Raw genomic sequence first — 18,760 nt, forward strand, 5'->3', positions numbered from 1 at the left:
ACAGAGGAAGAATGTGGGGAACCACTCTGCTTGGGGGCTAAGGACACTCTGTGGGGAAGGTGACAGGGAGAGGAGGAGGAGAGGAGACCATTGTAGAAATAGATTAGAGGCCCAGCTCCTCATCAGATGCTTGGCACTTTTGGGGGGAAAAGACCCCCTTCCCATCTCCTTTTTCCCTCTGGTTCAGTGCCGCCCTCACCCTGGCTTCCAGCTTCATGATTGTGCGTTTCCCTCCCTTGAGAGCCAGCTGCTCAGCCTCCTCCATCTTGGCCTGCAAGTCCTTGATGGTGACCTCGTAGTTCTTCTTGATTTTCTCCAGGTGCATGCAGTGGTCCTGCTCTTGCCGGAGTTCCTCGGCCATGCGGGCAGCCTGGGGTGGGGGGGCGGGTGGAAGCACTGGAGCTGGAGCTGGGCTCCCATCCAGGCTCCTAGTGCCTTTGAGAGACGAGGGACCTTGTCTCCCAGCCTCTGGGACACCAAGTGGTGGACAAGAGGACCCTGGCTGACATGCTGCTGGGGTGTGGGAGAGGGGGTGCCCCATGCTCCCACATCCCTCTGAGTGACGGGAGGAGGCAGGCGCCTGTGCTCAGACCCAGGCTGCCCAATCCCATGGACCCGCCAGCCGGCGCTCTCCAGCCAGACTCTGCTGTCTCCTCCATGAGGGGCACAGCACAGAGAGCGGGAAAAACACAGGCCTGAGTAGAAAGTCCAAGGTCTGCACCCAGCCCCAGTCATTTAACCCACTTGTTCTTGTGTGAAATATTCATGGAGGGCTTACAGCGTGCCGGGTACCAGTCTATGATCTCAGAACACAGCACCAAATAAGACCAACAATGTTCCTGAGCTCCTGGCATTTCAGTCAAGCCTAAGGAGCTTGACGATAAAATCTGTATTTCCTCATCTTTAAAGTGGGGCACGTAGCATCCACAACTGAGCACCCAAAGGGATACTAGGGTGAAAACACTTGAAGGCCTCCCTTGCTGACCTCCAGCCCTGAACCCCTGGGCACGGCACCCATCTTCCTTTCACTAACCCTCCCCTTAAGGCTGGTTCAAGGCTCCTCTCCTTGCCAAAATACCTGCCCAGATGAGCCCACTTCAATGGCTCCTTTGGTCTGTGTCCCCAGGCCTCATGCTCTAATCTCTTGGCTTTTCAGAAACCAAAGGAGGCGGCCTTCCCTGCCTAGGGTGGCCTGGTCGCCGGCAGGGGGCCTGGCTGGGGTGGGGGTAGGGTGCCCAGGCCCCTCCCGGCTGCAGTAGGCCGTGCACGCACGTACGTCTGTCATGGCTTTCTTGGCCCTCTCGTCGACCGAGCGGAACTCACTGATGAGCTCCTCATGCTCGTTGGAGATGCGCTGGACATCAGACTCCAGCTTACGCTTGACCACAAGGAGGCTTTGGTTCTGGAGGAGGAAATGAAGACATTGCCATGAGCCCAGAGTCTGCACAGCCCTTCCTGTGTCCAGGAAAAGCCACCCTCTCCCAGACCCCCAACAAGAAATGGCCCTGGGCCCCCTGCTTGGGGTGAAGGTCTCTATCCTGCATTCTTCTCTGAGTTTAGATTAGAATTTGCATCACACAGAGCCTGGGAAGAACATCATTTAGGCCTGGGGTGGGTGGTATCTCTAGTACAATCCTGAACTTGGAGCTGGGAAGACCAGGTTCAAGCCCTAGTGCTTCTGCCTGTGTGTCTCCTTTTTACCCCTGGGATTGGTCTTTTTATCTCTAAAGTGGGGTTGTAATCCCTATATGTCCCATGTACATTTTTTTCTTTCGGTGAATTCGCATGAGATGGTGAGTAAGGATGAAGCCGTGCTGGTAAAGGACTGCATTGTGAGCGGCAGGAAGCACCTGCATCACCGCTGGGGTCCCTGGTGTTGACCATGGGTGAGCCACTCAACTCTCGGCCACAGTTTTTCATGTGTACCACGAATGTCGGACTTTGGAATATTCTAGATCCCTTCCAGTTCTGAAGTTCTATCTTCAGTACACTGGGCGGGGTGGGGGGATGGGGGGTGGTAACGGTTGTCCTTAAAATTGGCTAAATCATCAGAATTTCATGAGTTTCTAAAAGTTAAATTCCCGTGGGTCCCACTACAGACTCACTGGATCAGAATCTCCAGGGGGGAGTCGTGGGAGTCTGTCTTGAAAAGCTCTGCACTGAAAAATGGTTAAGATGGTACGTTTTATGTTATGGGTTTTTTTGTTTGTTTTCTAACCACAACAGAAAGAAAGCTCTGCAGGTGCATTCTGAGGATCTGCCGAGTGGGCCTTTGAGGGGAGCCCATGAGGTTTGGGCGCCGCCCTGGCCTCACCCCAGCACCCCGAGTGGGAGTCCACATGGCCGGTAGCTGCCCCCACCTGGACGTTGAGCTCGTTGTGCCGCTCGGTGACCTCCACCACCTCCTGCTCCAGCAGCTTGCGGGAGCGCTCGCTGCCCTCCAGGGCCGAGCGCACCTCGTCCATCTCAGTCTGCAGCAGGCTCAGGCGCCGTTCCTGCAGGTTGTACTGTTCCCGCAGCTCCTCATGCTGCCGGGCGTCTTCGTCCATCTGTATCTGCAGGTCCTGGCGGATGAGAGACCCTGGCCTGAGCCCTTCTCCCACGGCCAGGGGTTGCCCAGGCCTGAGGGTGCTATGACCTTCCTGGACCAGGCTCAGCGGGGAGCTGGGGTGAAGGTGGGGAGGTGCAGGCCACAGGGGAAGAGAGTGCAAAGTGCAGCCCTGCCCTGGGGAGTTCAGGGTCTGGTTGATGCAGGGCCCAGGTGTCTGGAGGATCTGTCCAGCCTGGTCAGCATGAGGTCAAGGATTTCCTGATGACGAGGACCTGGTGTTTCCAGCAGTGTCTTCTCAAGGAGGCCTTCCTCAGTGACCTTTGACAATTACACCCTGCCCTGGCTAATTCCCGTCTCCCTTCTCCTGTCTTTCTTGTTCTTTCTCCATAGCACTTCTCACAATTTTTTTTTTTTTTTTTTTTTTTGCTGTACGCGGGCCTCTCACTGTTGTGGCCTCTCCCATTGCGGAGCACAGGCTCTGGACGCGCAGGCTTAGCGGCCATGGCTCACGGGCCTAGCTGCTCCGCGGCATGTGGGATCTTCCCGGACCGGGGCACGAACCCGTGTCCCCTGCATCGGCAGGCGGACTCTCAACCACTGCGCCACCAGGGAAGCCCTCTCACCATTTTTAATACTACAGTTTTATTTATTTGTTGCTTATTATTTGTCTGCAGGGAAGTTTGTTTGTTTTATCCATTCTTGTACCCCTAGCACCTAATACAGTGCCTGGCCAGGGCAGGGCTCCAGTAAACACATGTTGAATGCGTGGGTCCAGCTATGCATGTGCTACAGACCAGGCTGATGACAGCAAGTGATAAAGCAGGCCTTCAACTCTATTTAAGGTGAGTGGTCGGTATATGGGTGTTTGTTATGTTCTTTATTTTTCTGTGTCTGTAATCATTTCTAATAAGTCAAAAATGATTTTAAAAAGCAAGACAGGCCCAAATTCCTGATTCCCTCCTTCCCTCTTTCCAGTGGTCCAGGATACGGATCTTGGTAGTTGGGGTCTCTCATTTATACAGTCCCCAAGTCTCCTGCTCCCTAGACTGCCAGCCACCCCACGTTCTCGCTCTCGTGCCTTTATCCTGGCTGGACAGGCATGTCATTAGCTCCCAGTGAGCCTGCAGGCTCGGGGATGGCTGGCTTTGTGATTAGTTCTTCCTGCTTCCAGATTGCTACCTTGATTTGCTGTTGCAGCCTTTTCAACGTCTTCACAAGTTCGCTGTTGTTCTTGTTGGCGTGGTCCAGCTGGACTTCCATCTCATTCAGGTCTGTCTCCATCTTCTTCTTGAGCCGAAGTGCCTCTGCCCGGCCCTTGGCCTCCGCCTCCAGGCTGGCCTGCAAGGATTCGATGGCCCTCTGGTGGTTCTTCCTGCAAGTCCAAGCAGAGAAGGCCTTGGCGTACTGGGCCCACTGTTCAGGATGTGCTAAACCTCTCTAGATAAGAAATCTCAGCAATAATGTGGATATGGCCAGCATGCTGTGAGATTAAACTGTATCTCCTCTTAAAGTCTTTAAGTGGGGGAGCATCATGCTTTGGGAAAAGGAGTGGAAGGTCGATGTTAACCATGTATCTTTGTGACCTCAATTCATTTAATATGCAAAACAGCCTGGCAAGGAAACTGAGGCTCCAACATGATGAAAAACACGCCAAAGATCACTCTTTAGTCCACAATGGAGTCAATTCAAGGCCAGATGCTAAGGTCTCCGCTGTTTGTTTTCATTATAAAATGTGAGCTTTGGCTATACAGGTCAGAATCTCTCTTTTCAAAGCAACAGTTAAGTGACCAAAGAAAAAATAGATAAATTGGACTTCATCAAAATTTAAGACTTTTGTGCTTCAAAGGATATTATCAATAAAGTGAAAAGACAACCCACAGAATGGGAGAAAATATTTGCAAATCATATATCTGATAAGAGTCTAGTGTCCAGAATAAATAAAGAACTCTTAAAATCAACAATAAAAAGATAAATAACCCAGTTTTTGGGAAAGAACTTGAATGGGCATTTCTCCAAATCAGACATATAGCTGGTCAATAAGCACATAAAAGATGCTTAGCATCATTAGCCATCGTGGAAATGCAATTCACATCCACCAGGATGGCTATAATCAAATGGCTACTCTAAGTACTTCATATAAATGGAATCATACAGAATTTGTCTTCTTGTGACTGGCTTATTTCACTTAGCATAATGTCCTCAAGTTTCATTCATGTTATAGCATGTGTCAGAATCTCCTTCCTTTTTAAGGCTGAATAATATTCCGCTGTATGGATGGACCACATTTTCTGTATCCATTCATCACTGGGCATTTTGGTTGCTTCCCCATTTTTGCTATTATGAATAATGCTGCAATGAACTTGGGTTCACAGATATCTCTTTGAGACCCTGATTTTAATTCTTCTGGGTATATACTCAGAAGTGGAATTGCTGGATCATATGGTAATTCTATTTAAAAAAATTTGAGGAATCTCCATACTGTTTTCCACAGCAGCTGTATCATTATATTACATTCCCACCAACAGTGTACAAGGGTTCCAGTTTCTCCACATCCTTGCCAACACTTGTTATTTTCTGTGTTTTGGATAGTAGCTATCCTAATGGAAGAGAGGTGGTATCTTGTAGTTTTGATTTGTATTTCCCTAACGACTAACGATACTGAGCATCTTTCCATGTACTTGTTGGCCATTTGTATATCTTCTTTGGAGAAATGTCTATTTGAGTCCTTTACCCATTTTTTTAAAAAAAAATATTTTATTGAAGTACAGTTGATTTACAGTGTTGTGTTAATTCTGCTGTACAGCAAAGTGATTCAGTAATACATATATATACATTCTTTTTCATATTCTTTTCCATTATGGTTTATTACAGGATATTGACTATAGTTCCCTGTGCTATACAGTAGGACCTTGTTTATCCCTTCTATATGTTTGCATCTGCTAATATCAAACTCTCAATCCATCTCTCCCCCACCTCCCCTCCCCCTTGGCAACCACAAGTCTGTTATCTATGTCTCTGAGTCTATTTCTGTTTCGTAAATAAGTTCATTTGTATATTTCAGATTCCACATGTAAGTGATATCATGCGGTATTTGTCTTTCGCCTTCTGATTTACTTCACTACCCATTTTTGAATTGGGTTATTATCTCATGGGGTTTTGTGATGAATCACTAAAGTACTATATTTCTTTTTTTTTTGCGGTACACGGGCCTCTCACTGTTGTGGCCCCTCCCGATGCGGAGCACAGGCTCCAGACGCGCAGGCTCAGCGGCCATGGCTCACAGGCCCAGCCGCTCCGCGGCATGTGGGATCTTCCCGGACCGGGGCACGAACCTGCGTCCCCTGCATTGGCAGGCGGACTCTCAACCACTGCGCCACCAGGGAAGCCCAACTACTATATTTCTAAGTGCACACCAGAGAGTGCCATATTAGTATGAGGTACCATCATTATTCCCATTTCACAGATGAGGAAACAGGTTCAGAGAGGCTCACCTAAATTGCCCAAGCTCTCACATGACTGGTATGTGGCAGAGACCCAGGTTTCTGGACTCTGCTCCATCATGCTACCTAGACTCAGTCTCCTGTCCCATCAGCCTCATACCTCGTAGCTTCAAATTCCTCTTCTTTCTCGTGGATTCTCCGGTCAATATCAGCTTTCACCTGAGCCAGTTCCAGCTGAATTCGAATCACCTTGCTCTCTTCAACCTGCCAGGAATATAAACATCAGTCTTCCTGGCCCAGCAGGTGTGTGGTCCCTGGCCAAGGTCCAGCCCCCAGTGTGATGACCACATGGTTACCTCCAGGGAAGACTCAGCTTCCTCCAGGGCCACCTGGAGTTCTTCCTTCTCAATCTCCAATTTTTTCTTCATTTTCTGCAGCTCATGTATACTCCGTCCTCCCTCACCCAGCTGATCAATCAGTTCCTTTATCTCCTCTGAGAAAGGAATATTCTTGTTAACAAGAAGAATATTTTGTTAACAAGAAGCATGAGGACTATCGGCTTCCCGGGATAATGGCATGTGACACAATTATTCCTCTATCTTTTCTCACCTGCACCAGGAGCTGATAGGGGGTGGTAGGCAGGGACCCTCAGCAGCACCTGATCATAACCCCCCCTCCTCTTTTCCTTCCTCTCCTAGTCCAGTCAACCTATATCTGGTTCAGCTCTTCCTCCCCAATCTTTAACTTGTATTTACTTTATGCCCAAGTCCTTCAGTACTTACACTTCTGAAATTAAGAAAGCAGAGGCCTCAAACAGTTGACTCTCAAGATTATCTCCTGTAAGCAGAGAGCTCCTCTGGGAGTGACTCATAGGACCTTGGGCAGCTTTGGGGACAATCAAGGACCATCTTTTTCTACCCTCCATTGCAGTGATGCTACATCAACCCCCCCGCCCCCACCAGGACTCAAATACAACCCTGGGGAGGAAACAGGGTGGGGCAGCCCAGATTGAGGAAACCCTGCATTGGCTGAGTTTTCATTTCTGCTGCTCAGCAGAACAGGGACCCCAAAAACAGTTCTTCAAAAATGGAAAAAAGTGACATCTCTTGAACACTGAGTTTGTGTTTAGGAAAACCACAAAAACAAACAATACAAATTTCATGTGGCAAGATTAGATAACCAACACTTTCAAGCAATATCCAACAGAATGAAATTCCAGCCTGAGACTCCTATATGTAAGAAACACATATGCATACACATATTATTTACATATGGTAGATGGAAGGGCTCAATATCTAAAATCTCCTGAGCCCTTATTTGACTAGCTACTCTACAGAGCGAAGACTTAAGACATTTTTATCTTATTTTATTATCGCAACAGCCTTACACGGAAGGCAATATTATTTCCCCATTTTACAGATGAGGCACAGAAGAACTAGGTAACTCACCTGCCTGAAGTTATACTGCTGAATGCCCACATGCTTTGACCAAGTGCTCGCCAGCCAGTCAGCAAACACTGATTGTGCACCTACTATGCGCTGGGTGCTCAGACCCATGACCGGGGGGGGGTCCGGCTGTGTCCTCGTCCCTGCAGGCCCGTCCACCTGCCCCCAGACTCACCCTGCAGGGTCTTGTTCTCCTTCTTCACCGACTCCAGGTGCTCCAGGCACTCCTCGTAGACGGTCTTGATCTTGAAGCTCTCGGTCATGTACATGCGGCACTCCTTCTGGGAGGTGTCCACCTCCACCTGCAGCTCCTCGCACTTCTGCTGCCACTCAGCCAGCATCTTGTCAAAGACCCGCTGCTTCTTGTCCAGGGCTGCGGCCGCGGCGTTGGCCTGGGGTGAGGAGGGGATGGTGTCAGGGGTCTGCCTTTCCTGTGCCTTTCCCCTCCTTCTGCCCCCTCCCTTCCTTCCCTCTACCTCTCCAGTAACTCTGGTGACCCCAGACTTCTTCGAATGGGGATAGAATTCAACATTTGTGGCACAAGCACAGAATAGGGAGTCCAGAAATAATTATGTTTCGGTTCCAAAACATCTACTACTAGACGTGTGACCTTGGGCCGCCCACCTTATCTTCCCAGGTGAGGGTTTTCTCAGGTGTAAAAGGAGGGATCTGGGCCACAACAGCCTTCCCAGATTTATGACGTTCACCTAACTCCCCATAACGTATTTCTCTATAACATACTAATATATATCATTGCCCAACTCAGAGATGGGTGGGTATTGTTTTTCTTGTGCATCAAAGCTCATTATTCTTAGATATTATTCTCACAGCCCTTCCATCTTTTTCATAACTCCCCGCAACTGTGTATTTGCTGCTGCACAATATTAGACGTTGTAAATTTCTGCTTAATTTCTTCTTCTTTTCTTTTTTCTGCTTAACTTCTTAATTTGGGGGGAGCAAAAACCTTGGGGTTTTAGGACTTTTTCCCCCCAAAGCCTCTCACATGGCTATGACCTTATCTGGACCAAGACTGGGTTGGTGTGTGCCAGGAAATCTTATTTAATTTTGCTAAAGTCTGGCGAATCAGTCTGAACTAGGGATGCAAACGGGAATATTTAGCCACACAAAGTGTGTGGAACATGGTTTGCAGAAGAGGAAGGGCAACAGGGGCAATAGGTTCCTGGACTTCCCGGGACTGAGTTTTATCCTTGTCACGGACCTATTTAAATAGTGGCTGGTTGAGTTAAGATCTCAGAGTCATGAGCATGTTGACACATGTTCAAGCAGTGAACAGTGGGCCTGACTGCAAACCCTGTTCTCCACCCTCTTGGGCCACCTGTTCCTCCTTGCTAACCCAACACGTGACAGTCTCATCCAGCTTCCCGTGGGCTGTTGGACCCAGCAAATGGTCAGCCTTGGAGCATTTGGCCCTCTGACCTTCTCCAAGTCGATGGTGAGGTCCTCAACTTCTGCCTGGAGTCTCTGTTTGTTTTTCTCGAGGGAGGCGGCTCGGGCCTGGGCAGCTTCAGCCGTCTCTTCTGCCTCCTGGAGCCTGGCGGCCAGTTTTCTCCTGTGGATGAGAGCAAGAGAGGCCATCAAGGAAACATAGGCACCCACGGGCAGGGGAGCCCAGCCTGGCGCTGAGCTCTGGTGTCACAATGGAAAAGATGCAGATAAAAACGGGGGTGTTTGGCACAGAGCAACCAGTGTCCAGTCATCCATTCCACAAATATTCATTGTTTCTACTCAGTGCCAAGTCCTATTCTAGGCATTAGGGAAACAGCAGTGAATAAAACAGACTAAGATCCCTGCCCTCAAAACTTCTGTTCTAGAGGGGGGACAGAAAACACAACAAAGTGACATAAGCACTATGGGAAAATAAAGCAGGGAGGGGACACATGTGCAAAGGCCAGGACCCTGTGGGTGTCTGGGGAAGAGGTTCCAGGCAGAGAGAGGGGAGGGTTTGAAATTGAGGTTTAGCTCGGAGTGAGAGCCTGGGGTGGGACCAGGCAGCCTCCGTAGCTCTCAATAGAAAATATTAGAAAAGCGCTGGAGGGCAGGAGGTGGAGCTGCAGGAAGGCAGGTGTAGGCTCAGCGAATAAAGAGTGCCAGATAAAGATTGATGTCAGCTGGAAGGCACTGCGCTTATGCCGTCACCACAAATGCCAGTGGATGGAAGGCACCAGTGGCAGGCTGGGGTTCCCTCCCCGCCTGGCACCAGGGGCTCACACGCAGGCCTTCCCTGGGTGCCCTGGCCCACGGGCACCCACGCCAGCCTCTTGTGCAAGAGGGCAGCTCTGAGCCACGTTTATGTGTCCACTCTTGTTTCCTCAGGCCCGTCAAGCAGAGTGTTTGTGTCTCTAGTTTGTGAAGGAAGAAAGCTCAAAGGACTTGAGGGCATTCGCCACAGAGCTGGGGAACTGGCCGAGGGGATACCTCTGCCACGGAGCGTGGCCCGTGTCCTCTCAGCATCACTGAGGGGCCTCACCCCAGTCCCACCAGGCCCATGGAAGCTTCCTGAGCACTTCAGAGGCAGAGAAGCCCTGCCTGGAGGCAGATCCCGCCCCCCAACCATCCTGACTTCCCTGCAGGGAGCCTGAGCATTTCTGGGCAGAAGATGTAGGTAAGGAAGCCCTTGAAGAGGGAAGCTGAAAGCAGTGGGGCATGCAGTGCGTGACCTGGTGAGGGCACGAAGTGGGCTCCCTGTCCTGACACTCGTCCCCCTTTAAGAGGAGCCCCTGAACTGCCCTCTCCTGGGTGTGGCCCTGGCGTCAGCTGTGGCTGTGGTGCTCAGGCCCCCACCTCGCACCCACCCGCCAACCCGCTGGCCTCCCCGGCCCTTCTGGCGCAGGGTGACGCTCACTTGGTCTCCTCCAGCTCCTCGGTCCTCTGGATGGCGTCCGTCTCATACTTGGTCCTCCAGGTGGTCACCTCGGTGTTGAGTTTGGACACAAGGCGCTGCAGCTCCGACTTGCCTCCCTGCTCCTCCTCCAGCTGCTCCTTCAGCAGGTCCAGGTCGTGCTTGGTGTTGGCAAGACTCACCACGGCCGTGCTGCGGGACTGCGGTGACCAGACCAGCCTGTCAGGGCCCCCCAGTCTCTGTGGCACCCAGGGCCATCACTTAGAGGTACACGACGTTGGATCAACAGTACAGCGGGGTAAAGGCAGGACGGGGGGCGGTGGGGGGAGACACAGGAGTCTACAAGCCAAACCACCAGGGTTTAACTTTCCTTGATTTCTTCCAATTACTATCCACAAGGATACGTAATTCCGTTAATTTCATTTAGTCGCACATATAGCGTACTCTGGTTTTATTGTTAACTCTTTTACTTGCAGTGGAATGAAATATTTTTCATGTTCCTTCTACATCTTCATAACATATGACTTTCTTCAAGGAGGCAGCTCTGTCACCCCCTACCTCACCCCCAAACCAACCTTGGACTCTTCATCCAGCTGCCTCTTGTAATCGTCCACCTGTGATGTCAGGGACGTCTTTATCCTCAGGATCTGATTAAGCCGGCTCTGGGATTCTTCATATTCCCGGCTCAGTTCACTGTTTTCAGCTGGGCGAGAAGGGAACGGAAGAAGCGTTGGGTGGAGAACTAGCTCCCCCGCCAGATCCTAAGCCTTGCTCCCAAAGTGCCCATCAGTATAGTGGCTTGGCCAGCTGAGCTGCAATGGGGAGCAGGGTGACCACCGCATCAGCTGCCCAAATCTAGTGGGCCCAGGAGGGGAGCAAGTGCCCAAGGGTCACCACCATCCAGGTGATTTGCATGGGATAAGCGGCTTCCGATGGCGAAGCCCCTGGCAGGAGATACAGCAAAGAAGTTTGGAGAAAACAGTCGGGCGGAGAGTGTTTACTTTGAAAAAAAATGCATTTGTCACGGTCCCAGAACCTACACTCCTGTCAATTGTAGACTGCTCTCCGGAGCCAGAGGCCAGGAGAAGGTGCATGAGCCAGAGAACCAGCAAGGGTTCCCAGTTCTGCCCTGTATCTTCGGTTTTGTGACCATGGGCAAGTCACTTCACCTCACTGAGTTTCACTCTTCTTATCCATCAAATGGGGATACTGATTTTAAAAAGTATTCAGAATGTGGAAAGTAAGGCCAAAGGAGGTTCTCTGGTGTCAAACGAGAGTGCTGTCTAACTGGTGCGCCTCAGGAGCGTTAACTTCTCGAAGGAAACGCACCTTTGCTTGACTTAACTGTTGACCCCTCTTTAGAGCCCAGACTCTGCGAAGTCAGACGTTAACTTGAATATTGATGAGCTGCAAATTATTTTTGACCTAGAGATGCAGAGAATTTCTTCTGGTAGAAAAAACCCCAAATCAAACCTAGAGGCTGCAGTATTATTGCCGCATAGGACATGAACCAGTTTTGCATCTAACTCAGCAGAGTTACTGAAACATTCCTTTCCCGATTGGCTGTGTAAATCTCGGCTCCTTCAGGTGCTTTTCAAAGGCAGTTTTCCCATTTTTCTTGTTCCCTCATTAGTGACACGTGTTCGCTTTACGTTAGTAGGCAGGTCATGTTTGAAAATGTTTGAAAATTGTGTTTTGTCGGTATTGCTGCTCCTCCTGCTGATCTCACGGGGTGGCTGAGAGAACTGATAGGAAAATGTTTTGGACAGTGTTCCCTGTTTTACACTGTAAAGATGTTACTTGGAGCACTCAGTGGGAGGAAGAAAATCTTCTCGTCTAGTCACAGGGGATGTGGATTTTCCAAGGTCAAGGAAGCTCTGGGAGGGCACCCAGGTACTCTTTCAGTTTCCTTGAGGATCCCCACTCCTTTCCATGCACTGTTCCTTAGGAAGCTGTGGGGAGGGGAGAGCTCACCTTGGAGGCGGGTCCTGATGGCGTTGATTTCTGCCTGGTTCCGCTCCAGCTCAGCCACCTTGGCATTGGCCTCTGATAAGTTATCTTCCAGCTTTCGAACGTGGGCCTCGGCATTCATCTGCTCAGGGAGAACGAACCCAGTGGGGAAATGGGGAGGGCCAGGCCAGGCCCTCCCTGCTTCCCAGCTGCGCTGCCCTAGTGCAGCCTCCCAGGCCACCTACCTCATCCTTCTAGAACATCCCTGTCTCAGAAACCTCCAGTGGCTCACCATTTTCTATCAACGTAAGCCCAGAGCCTTTGGGTTGGCACACAGCCCCTCACTCCCGGGCCCCTGCTGACCTCACTCGATAGGAAAGTGCCGGGAGCCAGTTAATTTAAGGAAAAATACCAGCATTAGAGCAGGCGTCTGCAGATAAAACAGGAACTACGAAGATGCCTCGTGAGTGTCTGAAGTTTGGAGACACTAGTTGGCTGGGACCTGGACCCCCAAAGCATCATCCCTGCTCACCTTTGGAGCACCACCCGCCACTTCCCTTGTGTCACAAGAAGACTCTTCCTGTGGTAGGGGCTGGATAAATGCATGTTGAGTGGCTTAATTTTACTTTAATTGTACTTAATTTTCTTGCCACATATCACTTTTTCATTGTGGCGATGATTGTTTCTCCTACTAAGTCTCCAACTCCTGGAGGATATAGTCGTACTAATGTCATGATGGTCCTAATAGCTCACATTTATTGAGCTTTTCTTACGTGCCAGGAACTGTCGTAGCCCTAACAACAGCACTATGAGGTGGGGATTATCATTATTCCCCATTTTACAGATGGGGAAACCGAGGCACGGTTAGGTTGTGCACCTTGGCCGAGGTTATACACACAGCCAGTGGGGTCTGTGACGGGTCCATCTTGGTTCCCTTCACAGCATGTAGAATGGACCAGGGGCCTGTCGGGGGACTCGGGGGATATTATTCGTGAAGGCTCTGCGGGGTGTCCCCCCTCACCTTGGACTTCTGTATGGTCTCCACGCTGGCGTTGAGGTCGTCGATCTCGGCCTTCATGACCTGCTTGTCCTTCTCCAGCTTGGACTTGACCCTCTGCAGGTTCTCCACGTGCTCGGTCAGCTCGGCCATGGAGTCTGTGTGCTTCTTGCGCAGTGTGGAGGCTGCTGCCTCGCTCTGCAGGGCCACCTCCTCCAGCTCCCGCCGCAGCTTCAGCAGCTCGGCCTCCCGCTTGCGGTTCTGCTCGATCTGGGGTGGAGCAGAAGAAAGGCTTGTGGGCTGGCCGGTGCTGGCCTCCCTGGGGCATTCAGTCCAAATCCCACCTGCATCCACTGAACCGAGGAGCCCCAGAAGAAAGTGGACTGAACCAGCCCCCTCTTGCCTATTCTTTATCATTGATTGGTTTCTCCTCAAGGGAGCCCCGGGAATTCAGCAGGAACTAACTGGTCCTTATCCCCCTGCTCATCGTCCAGCATTTGTTTCTCCACGCAGGCAGGCAGGCAGGAATCGGGGTTCCTGGACACCCCGAGGATGGTACCTGAGCAGATGTGGCTCCCCCAGCCTCTTCCAGCCTGTCACTGAGGTCTTCGAGGTCTCGGGACAGGTCACTGCGTTGTTTCTCCACCTGGGGGGAGATGGGATGACACTGACCTTGGCCGTCCAATAACCCCTGTTTCTCTGGTAAGGACTGTGATCACCACGTGGCGTCTGTGAGGCCAGGGGCCTGCGTTTGGGGAGCTCTGCACTCTGCCCGTCACCCCCCCCACACTCAGCAGAGGATGCTGTCTGTCCTCTTCCCTGCACTGGGGGGGCCTTAGTGCCCATCCTGCCACCCAGCCCAGCTGGGCTGAAGCTGGAGTTAGGTGTGTTACGATCCATCTCCCTACAGGATCCCTGCCCTCAAGCCTTCCTCCACTCCTGGCTCTTCCTTTCACACCTTTGTACCTGTGCACATAAGTGCTATTTGATTCCCTTTGCCTAGAAACTCCTCCCCACCTCAGCCTGTTGAATGCAGTCTTCCAGCCCGCAGGCTAACATTGCCCACTCTCCTTGGACCGCACAACAAAGAGCATCTGTGCCTCTTACGTCGTCATTAATGGGCACGTGTAGCACAGTGCCTGGCACACAGTAGGTGCTCAAGAAACAATAAGTCCTTTCCCACCAGAACCCCATCCTCCTCCCTACTGGTTTCTCAACAGGAGTTTCTGCTCGTTGTTGGATTGTGGCTTCACTGGGTCCTTTGCCTCAGGAAAGGAGGGAGGAAGCGTAGACGCATCTCACTTACCTTGGCTCTCATTGCCCTCTCAGCCTCCAGCTCTTCCTCCAGCTCCTCGATTCGGGCCTAGCAGGCAAAAAGGCAGACAGAGCGGGGCATTTATCTCTCCTGGGTGAAGTTAGAGACCCACCCACTGGCCTTTTAGAATGAAAATGATGGAAGGCAGCTAAGTGTATGCGGGACGCTGTCAAAAGCAGAGGGAAGCGGGCCACAGAGAGTGTGTGCAATGGTCCTGAGGCAGGAGGGAGGCTGGGGTGTGTGAGACCCCGCAAGGGGCCAGAGGGGCTGAATGGAATGGTGGGGGAACGGTGGGTGACAAGCCAGGGAGGGAGCAGGGGCTATTGTGGAGGGCCCTGTGGCCACTGTGGGGACTTGGAATTTATCCCAGCATGAGGTGGACATCAGTCAGTCCCTGAGGACTCTGTGGCAGCAGCAGATCAGCTGATGTGAGCAAAGGTGCAGGCCAGTGCCTTTCAAAAGAGGATCTGGGTCTCCTCCATCCCGCACAGACAGACCTGGTGTTCCTTTAGTTTCCGCTGCAGCGTGGAATTCAGAGACTGCTCATCCTCATATTTCGAGTTGACAGAATTGATTTCCATATCTCTCCTGCAAGAGAAGGTTTGACCTCCTGAGGAAAAGCTCTGAGGCTAGACCAGCAAGCTGGCATGGGAATGGAGCTGGGGCTGCCGGGGGAGACCTTGACCCTGCTGAGACCCACTCAGCCCTGACCCCTGGCCTTCTCACCCTACAGATGAGTCGGCCTACAGAGCCCCAGGATTTGCTCCACTGGTTTTTCACTCACTCATTCATTCACTTGTGCATTTATTAATTTGCCTTCAATTTATTGAGTCCCTCCTGGTGCCAGACATTGTCTGGGGTTCCAGGGACACATCAGTGAACAAAACGGACAGAAGTCACTGCTCTGGTGCAGCTTACAGTCTAGGGGCTCCAGCATCACACAGATGCTTGGCCTTTTTAGGGAAAACGTTCCTCCAAAATCTTTCTGCAAAAGGCTGTCTCCTGATGTGAGTTCCACGTGTCAAGAGCCACGTGTGAGAGGTAAGATGCCAGAGACCAAGCAGGTGGGGAGGATGGGCAGGGTCACCCGCACCTTCTGGGTGTGCCTCCCAAGAAATGTGCTGAGATGCAGATTTAGCTGCACACGCCCTCTTGGCAGCCTGTGGTGCTTTAGAATTGCCCTAGCAAAATGTACTTCAAAGATGCATTGTCCAGGGGACTTCCCTGGTGGCACAGTAGATGAGACTCTGTGCTTCTAATGCAGGCGGCCTGGGTTTGATCCCTGCTGGGGCAACTAGATCCCACATGCATGCTGCAACTAAGAGTTTGCATACCACAACTAAGGAGACCATGTGCCACAACTAAGGAGCCCGCCTGTCACAACTAAGACCTGGCGCAACCATATAATTAAATAAATAAATAAATAAATATTTTTTAAAAAGATGCATTGTTCAAATTCTGCCCCCTAAAAGCTTTCCTTACCTGCCTCCTTATCTCCATCCCTTCAGCCTCTTACTCAGTTCCGGTTTATGCTTCGACTATTGCAGTAGTTGTCTTCCTGCTTTCTCCACTCCACATGTGCTCCATGTTATTACCAGGGTGATATTGCTAACATATCCCCTCAACTCCTTGTGATCTTTGAGAGCCCAATTTTCAGGTTTCTGCAAAGACTCCCTGACCTCTGGGGTGGGTGCATTGCTTAGTACCTGTGTCCTTTCCAGCGCCCAGCAGGCCCTGTGTGAGGCTGGGAACTCCCTGAGAACAGGGAAGCACCTGCCCCTCCCTCCCTAATCCTCCGAGCTGAGCACAGTGCCTGGTACAGAGCAGGTTCAGGGGACATGCACTGATACACATGAAGCCCTCAGCAGAGTGCCTGGCGCCGGGTGCCATCCAGGAAGTGCTAGATATCGCTAACACTGCTACGGGCAAAATGAAAGACTGCGTACTTTTTCACCACCTCCTCGAGATCTAGCTTGGACCGCTCCATCTCATTGAGATTGTCAATGGTCATCTTCAAGTCACTCTCAGCTTTCCGGCGAGCTTTTTCCACTTCCGCCCGGATTTTCTTTTCCTGTTCCCAGTTATCCTCCAGCTGCGGAGACAAAAAATACAAAAGAAAGTAGGGTGTGTGTGTGTGGGGAGGGTTGTCTGAGGCCAGAATGCAATAAAGAACCAGACTGGGCCTGGTTCCTTAGCTGTGGCATCAGAAAGGGCCTCACTTCCCAGTTTCCCAAAATGTATCTGAGGTCCCTGTGACCTGGGACAGACCTGACCGTCGAGCTATAGAATCAGACCCAACGACGGGGCATTACCTCATGGATCTGGGTGCTAAGCTTGCTGTTGTTCTTGGTCAGATGGTTCACCTTGTCCTCCTCGGCTTGCAGGTCATCAAGGGTTTTCTGGAAGGAAAGATACACGTGTGTGTCCTGTGAGGCAGGCGGGAGCAGCTGAACAGATCTGGTTCTCTGCCATCACTTCCGAGCTGAGTTGATGATGTCAGTGATCAGTTACAGAGCACCTGCTCGTGGGTGGTGGGTGAGGCCACGGCACACTGATCACCCGTCAGCCACAGGTGGGCCCCTAGGGGTCTGTTGGGGGCTCTGGTTCTCCACGGGGCATATAGGAAATTTGGGGGGTGCGGTGCTTTTGGTTGTCACAATGATTGGGGGCCTCACTGGTACTTTGTGGGTGCTTCCAGGGACGCTGGACATCTGGCCTTGCTCTGGATAATGGGTGCCATGAAGAATAATTCTGCATTTCACACACTTGCTGTCCCATTCAGCCATTCACGTAAGTAAACAACTATTTATACTTTTCTGAACCTAGAACCTAGTACCTCTTCGCACATAACTCAACATTTTTTTCATTTAGTATACACTACAATTTTAAAGAATGATCTACCATGGAAACTAAGAGAAGATTTACTTCTTGTTGTTAAAATCTCCCTGAGAATTATTGACTGTTTTGTAAAATTGCATCACTGGTAGCAACCGCACTTGGCTACCTGAGTCACCAACACACCCTCGGGTGCCCGTCTACAGCCTTCAAAGACGGGCTTGGGCAGGCAGCCCTCCTAGATCTGCCTGAGCTTTTATACTTTGACAGCCCCATTATTTATTATAAATTACTTTCATTCATTTCTCCTTTTATATGGAAGGGCACTCTATTGATTTTTCTGAAGTTATATATTAGTTACATTATTATAATTTTCAATTCAGGATAGTAAGAGGGCATTCCAAAATACAGTTGATCCTCATTATCCGTGAATTATCTATTTGCCGGTTTACCTACTCGCTAAAATTTATTTGTAATCCCCAAATCAATACTCATGGTGCTTTCGTGGTCATTCGTGGACATGCAAAGCGGGGCATGTTCCCAGCTGAGGTCGCATGAATGATGCTCTGTCTCCTTGGTTCGTCTCAGACTGCAAACACGTGTGCTTTTCCCAGTCTATGTAGTGCCACGTTTTCTACATGTCAGTGCTCTCTGTTGGTGATTTCACTGCTTACAGTGGCGCGAAGCACGGTTCTGCAGTGCTGTCTGGCATTCCTGACGCAAGAAGGCTGTGATGTGCCTTGCAGAGAAAATCTATGTGTTGGATGAGCTTCATTCAGGCCTGAGATACAGGGGCTGTTGACCATGAGTTCAATGTATCAACAGTATGTACTGGGGCTTCCCTGGTGGCGCAGTGGTTGAGAGTCCGCCTGCCGATACAGGGGACACAGGTTCGTGCCCCGATCCGGGAAGATCCCCCATGCCGCGGAGTGGCTGGGCCCGTGAGCCATGGCCGCTGAGCCTGCGCATCCGAAGCCTGTGCTCCAGAACGGGAGAGGCCACAGCAGTGAGAGGCCCGCGTACCGCCAAAAAAAAACCACAAAAAACCCCCAAACCCCAAAAAAACAATATGTACTAAATAAGGTGTTTTTCAACAGAAATACACATAAAACAAGATAATGTATTGATCACCATCATATGCATGATGTATTGATGGGTTGATGAAAACGCTGTGACTAGAGGCTTGTAGGAAGATAACCCTGTATTTCCCCGAGAGCAAAGGTTCAGTATTTGCTAATTCAATGACTCTATAGAACATCGCTACCCCGAATAATGAGAACTGAGCATATTTGCTATAACAGGGGGTTCTGGGTTTGATACGATGGAGAGTCACAGTCTAAGGGGAGGTGTTTCCAGAGGCGACAGAG

General features: G+C 50.7%; 1 protein-coding gene across 1 annotated transcript in view; it reads right to left on the reverse strand.

Annotated features, from left to right (window-relative positions):
- The window catches only part of LOC132506302 (myosin-16), a 58,082-nt gene that overhangs the window by 5,519 nt on the left and 33,803 nt on the right, over window positions 1–18,760 (reverse strand). Inside the window, exons 24-40 of the mRNA XM_060124822.1 lie at window positions 16,871–16,957; window positions 16,505–16,650; window positions 15,056–15,146; window positions 14,550–14,606; window positions 13,803–13,889; window positions 13,268–13,513; window positions 12,271–12,388; window positions 10,872–10,999; window positions 10,300–10,496; window positions 8,874–9,006; window positions 7,612–7,828; window positions 6,348–6,484; window positions 6,152–6,255; window positions 3,731–3,923; window positions 2,361–2,564; window positions 1,277–1,402; window positions 200–370 (exon numbers count right to left, since the gene is read on the reverse strand). Of these exons, the coding sequence (XP_059980805.1) occupies window positions 200–370; window positions 1,277–1,402; window positions 2,361–2,564; window positions 3,731–3,923; window positions 6,152–6,255; window positions 6,348–6,484; window positions 7,612–7,828; window positions 8,874–9,006; window positions 10,300–10,496; window positions 10,872–10,999; window positions 12,271–12,388; window positions 13,268–13,513; window positions 13,803–13,889; window positions 14,550–14,606; window positions 15,056–15,146; window positions 16,505–16,650; window positions 16,871–16,957 (2,442 nt within the window). The remainder of the gene's footprint in view (window positions 1–199; window positions 371–1,276; window positions 1,403–2,360; window positions 2,565–3,730; window positions 3,924–6,151; window positions 6,256–6,347; window positions 6,485–7,611; window positions 7,829–8,873; window positions 9,007–10,299; window positions 10,497–10,871; window positions 11,000–12,270; window positions 12,389–13,267; window positions 13,514–13,802; window positions 13,890–14,549; window positions 14,607–15,055; window positions 15,147–16,504; window positions 16,651–16,870; window positions 16,958–18,760) is intronic.

Source organism: Lagenorhynchus albirostris, chromosome 15 (genome assembly GCF_949774975.1).
Source record: "Lagenorhynchus albirostris chromosome 15, mLagAlb1.1, whole genome shotgun sequence".
NCBI lineage: Eukaryota > Metazoa > Chordata > Mammalia > Artiodactyla > Delphinidae > Lagenorhynchus > Lagenorhynchus albirostris.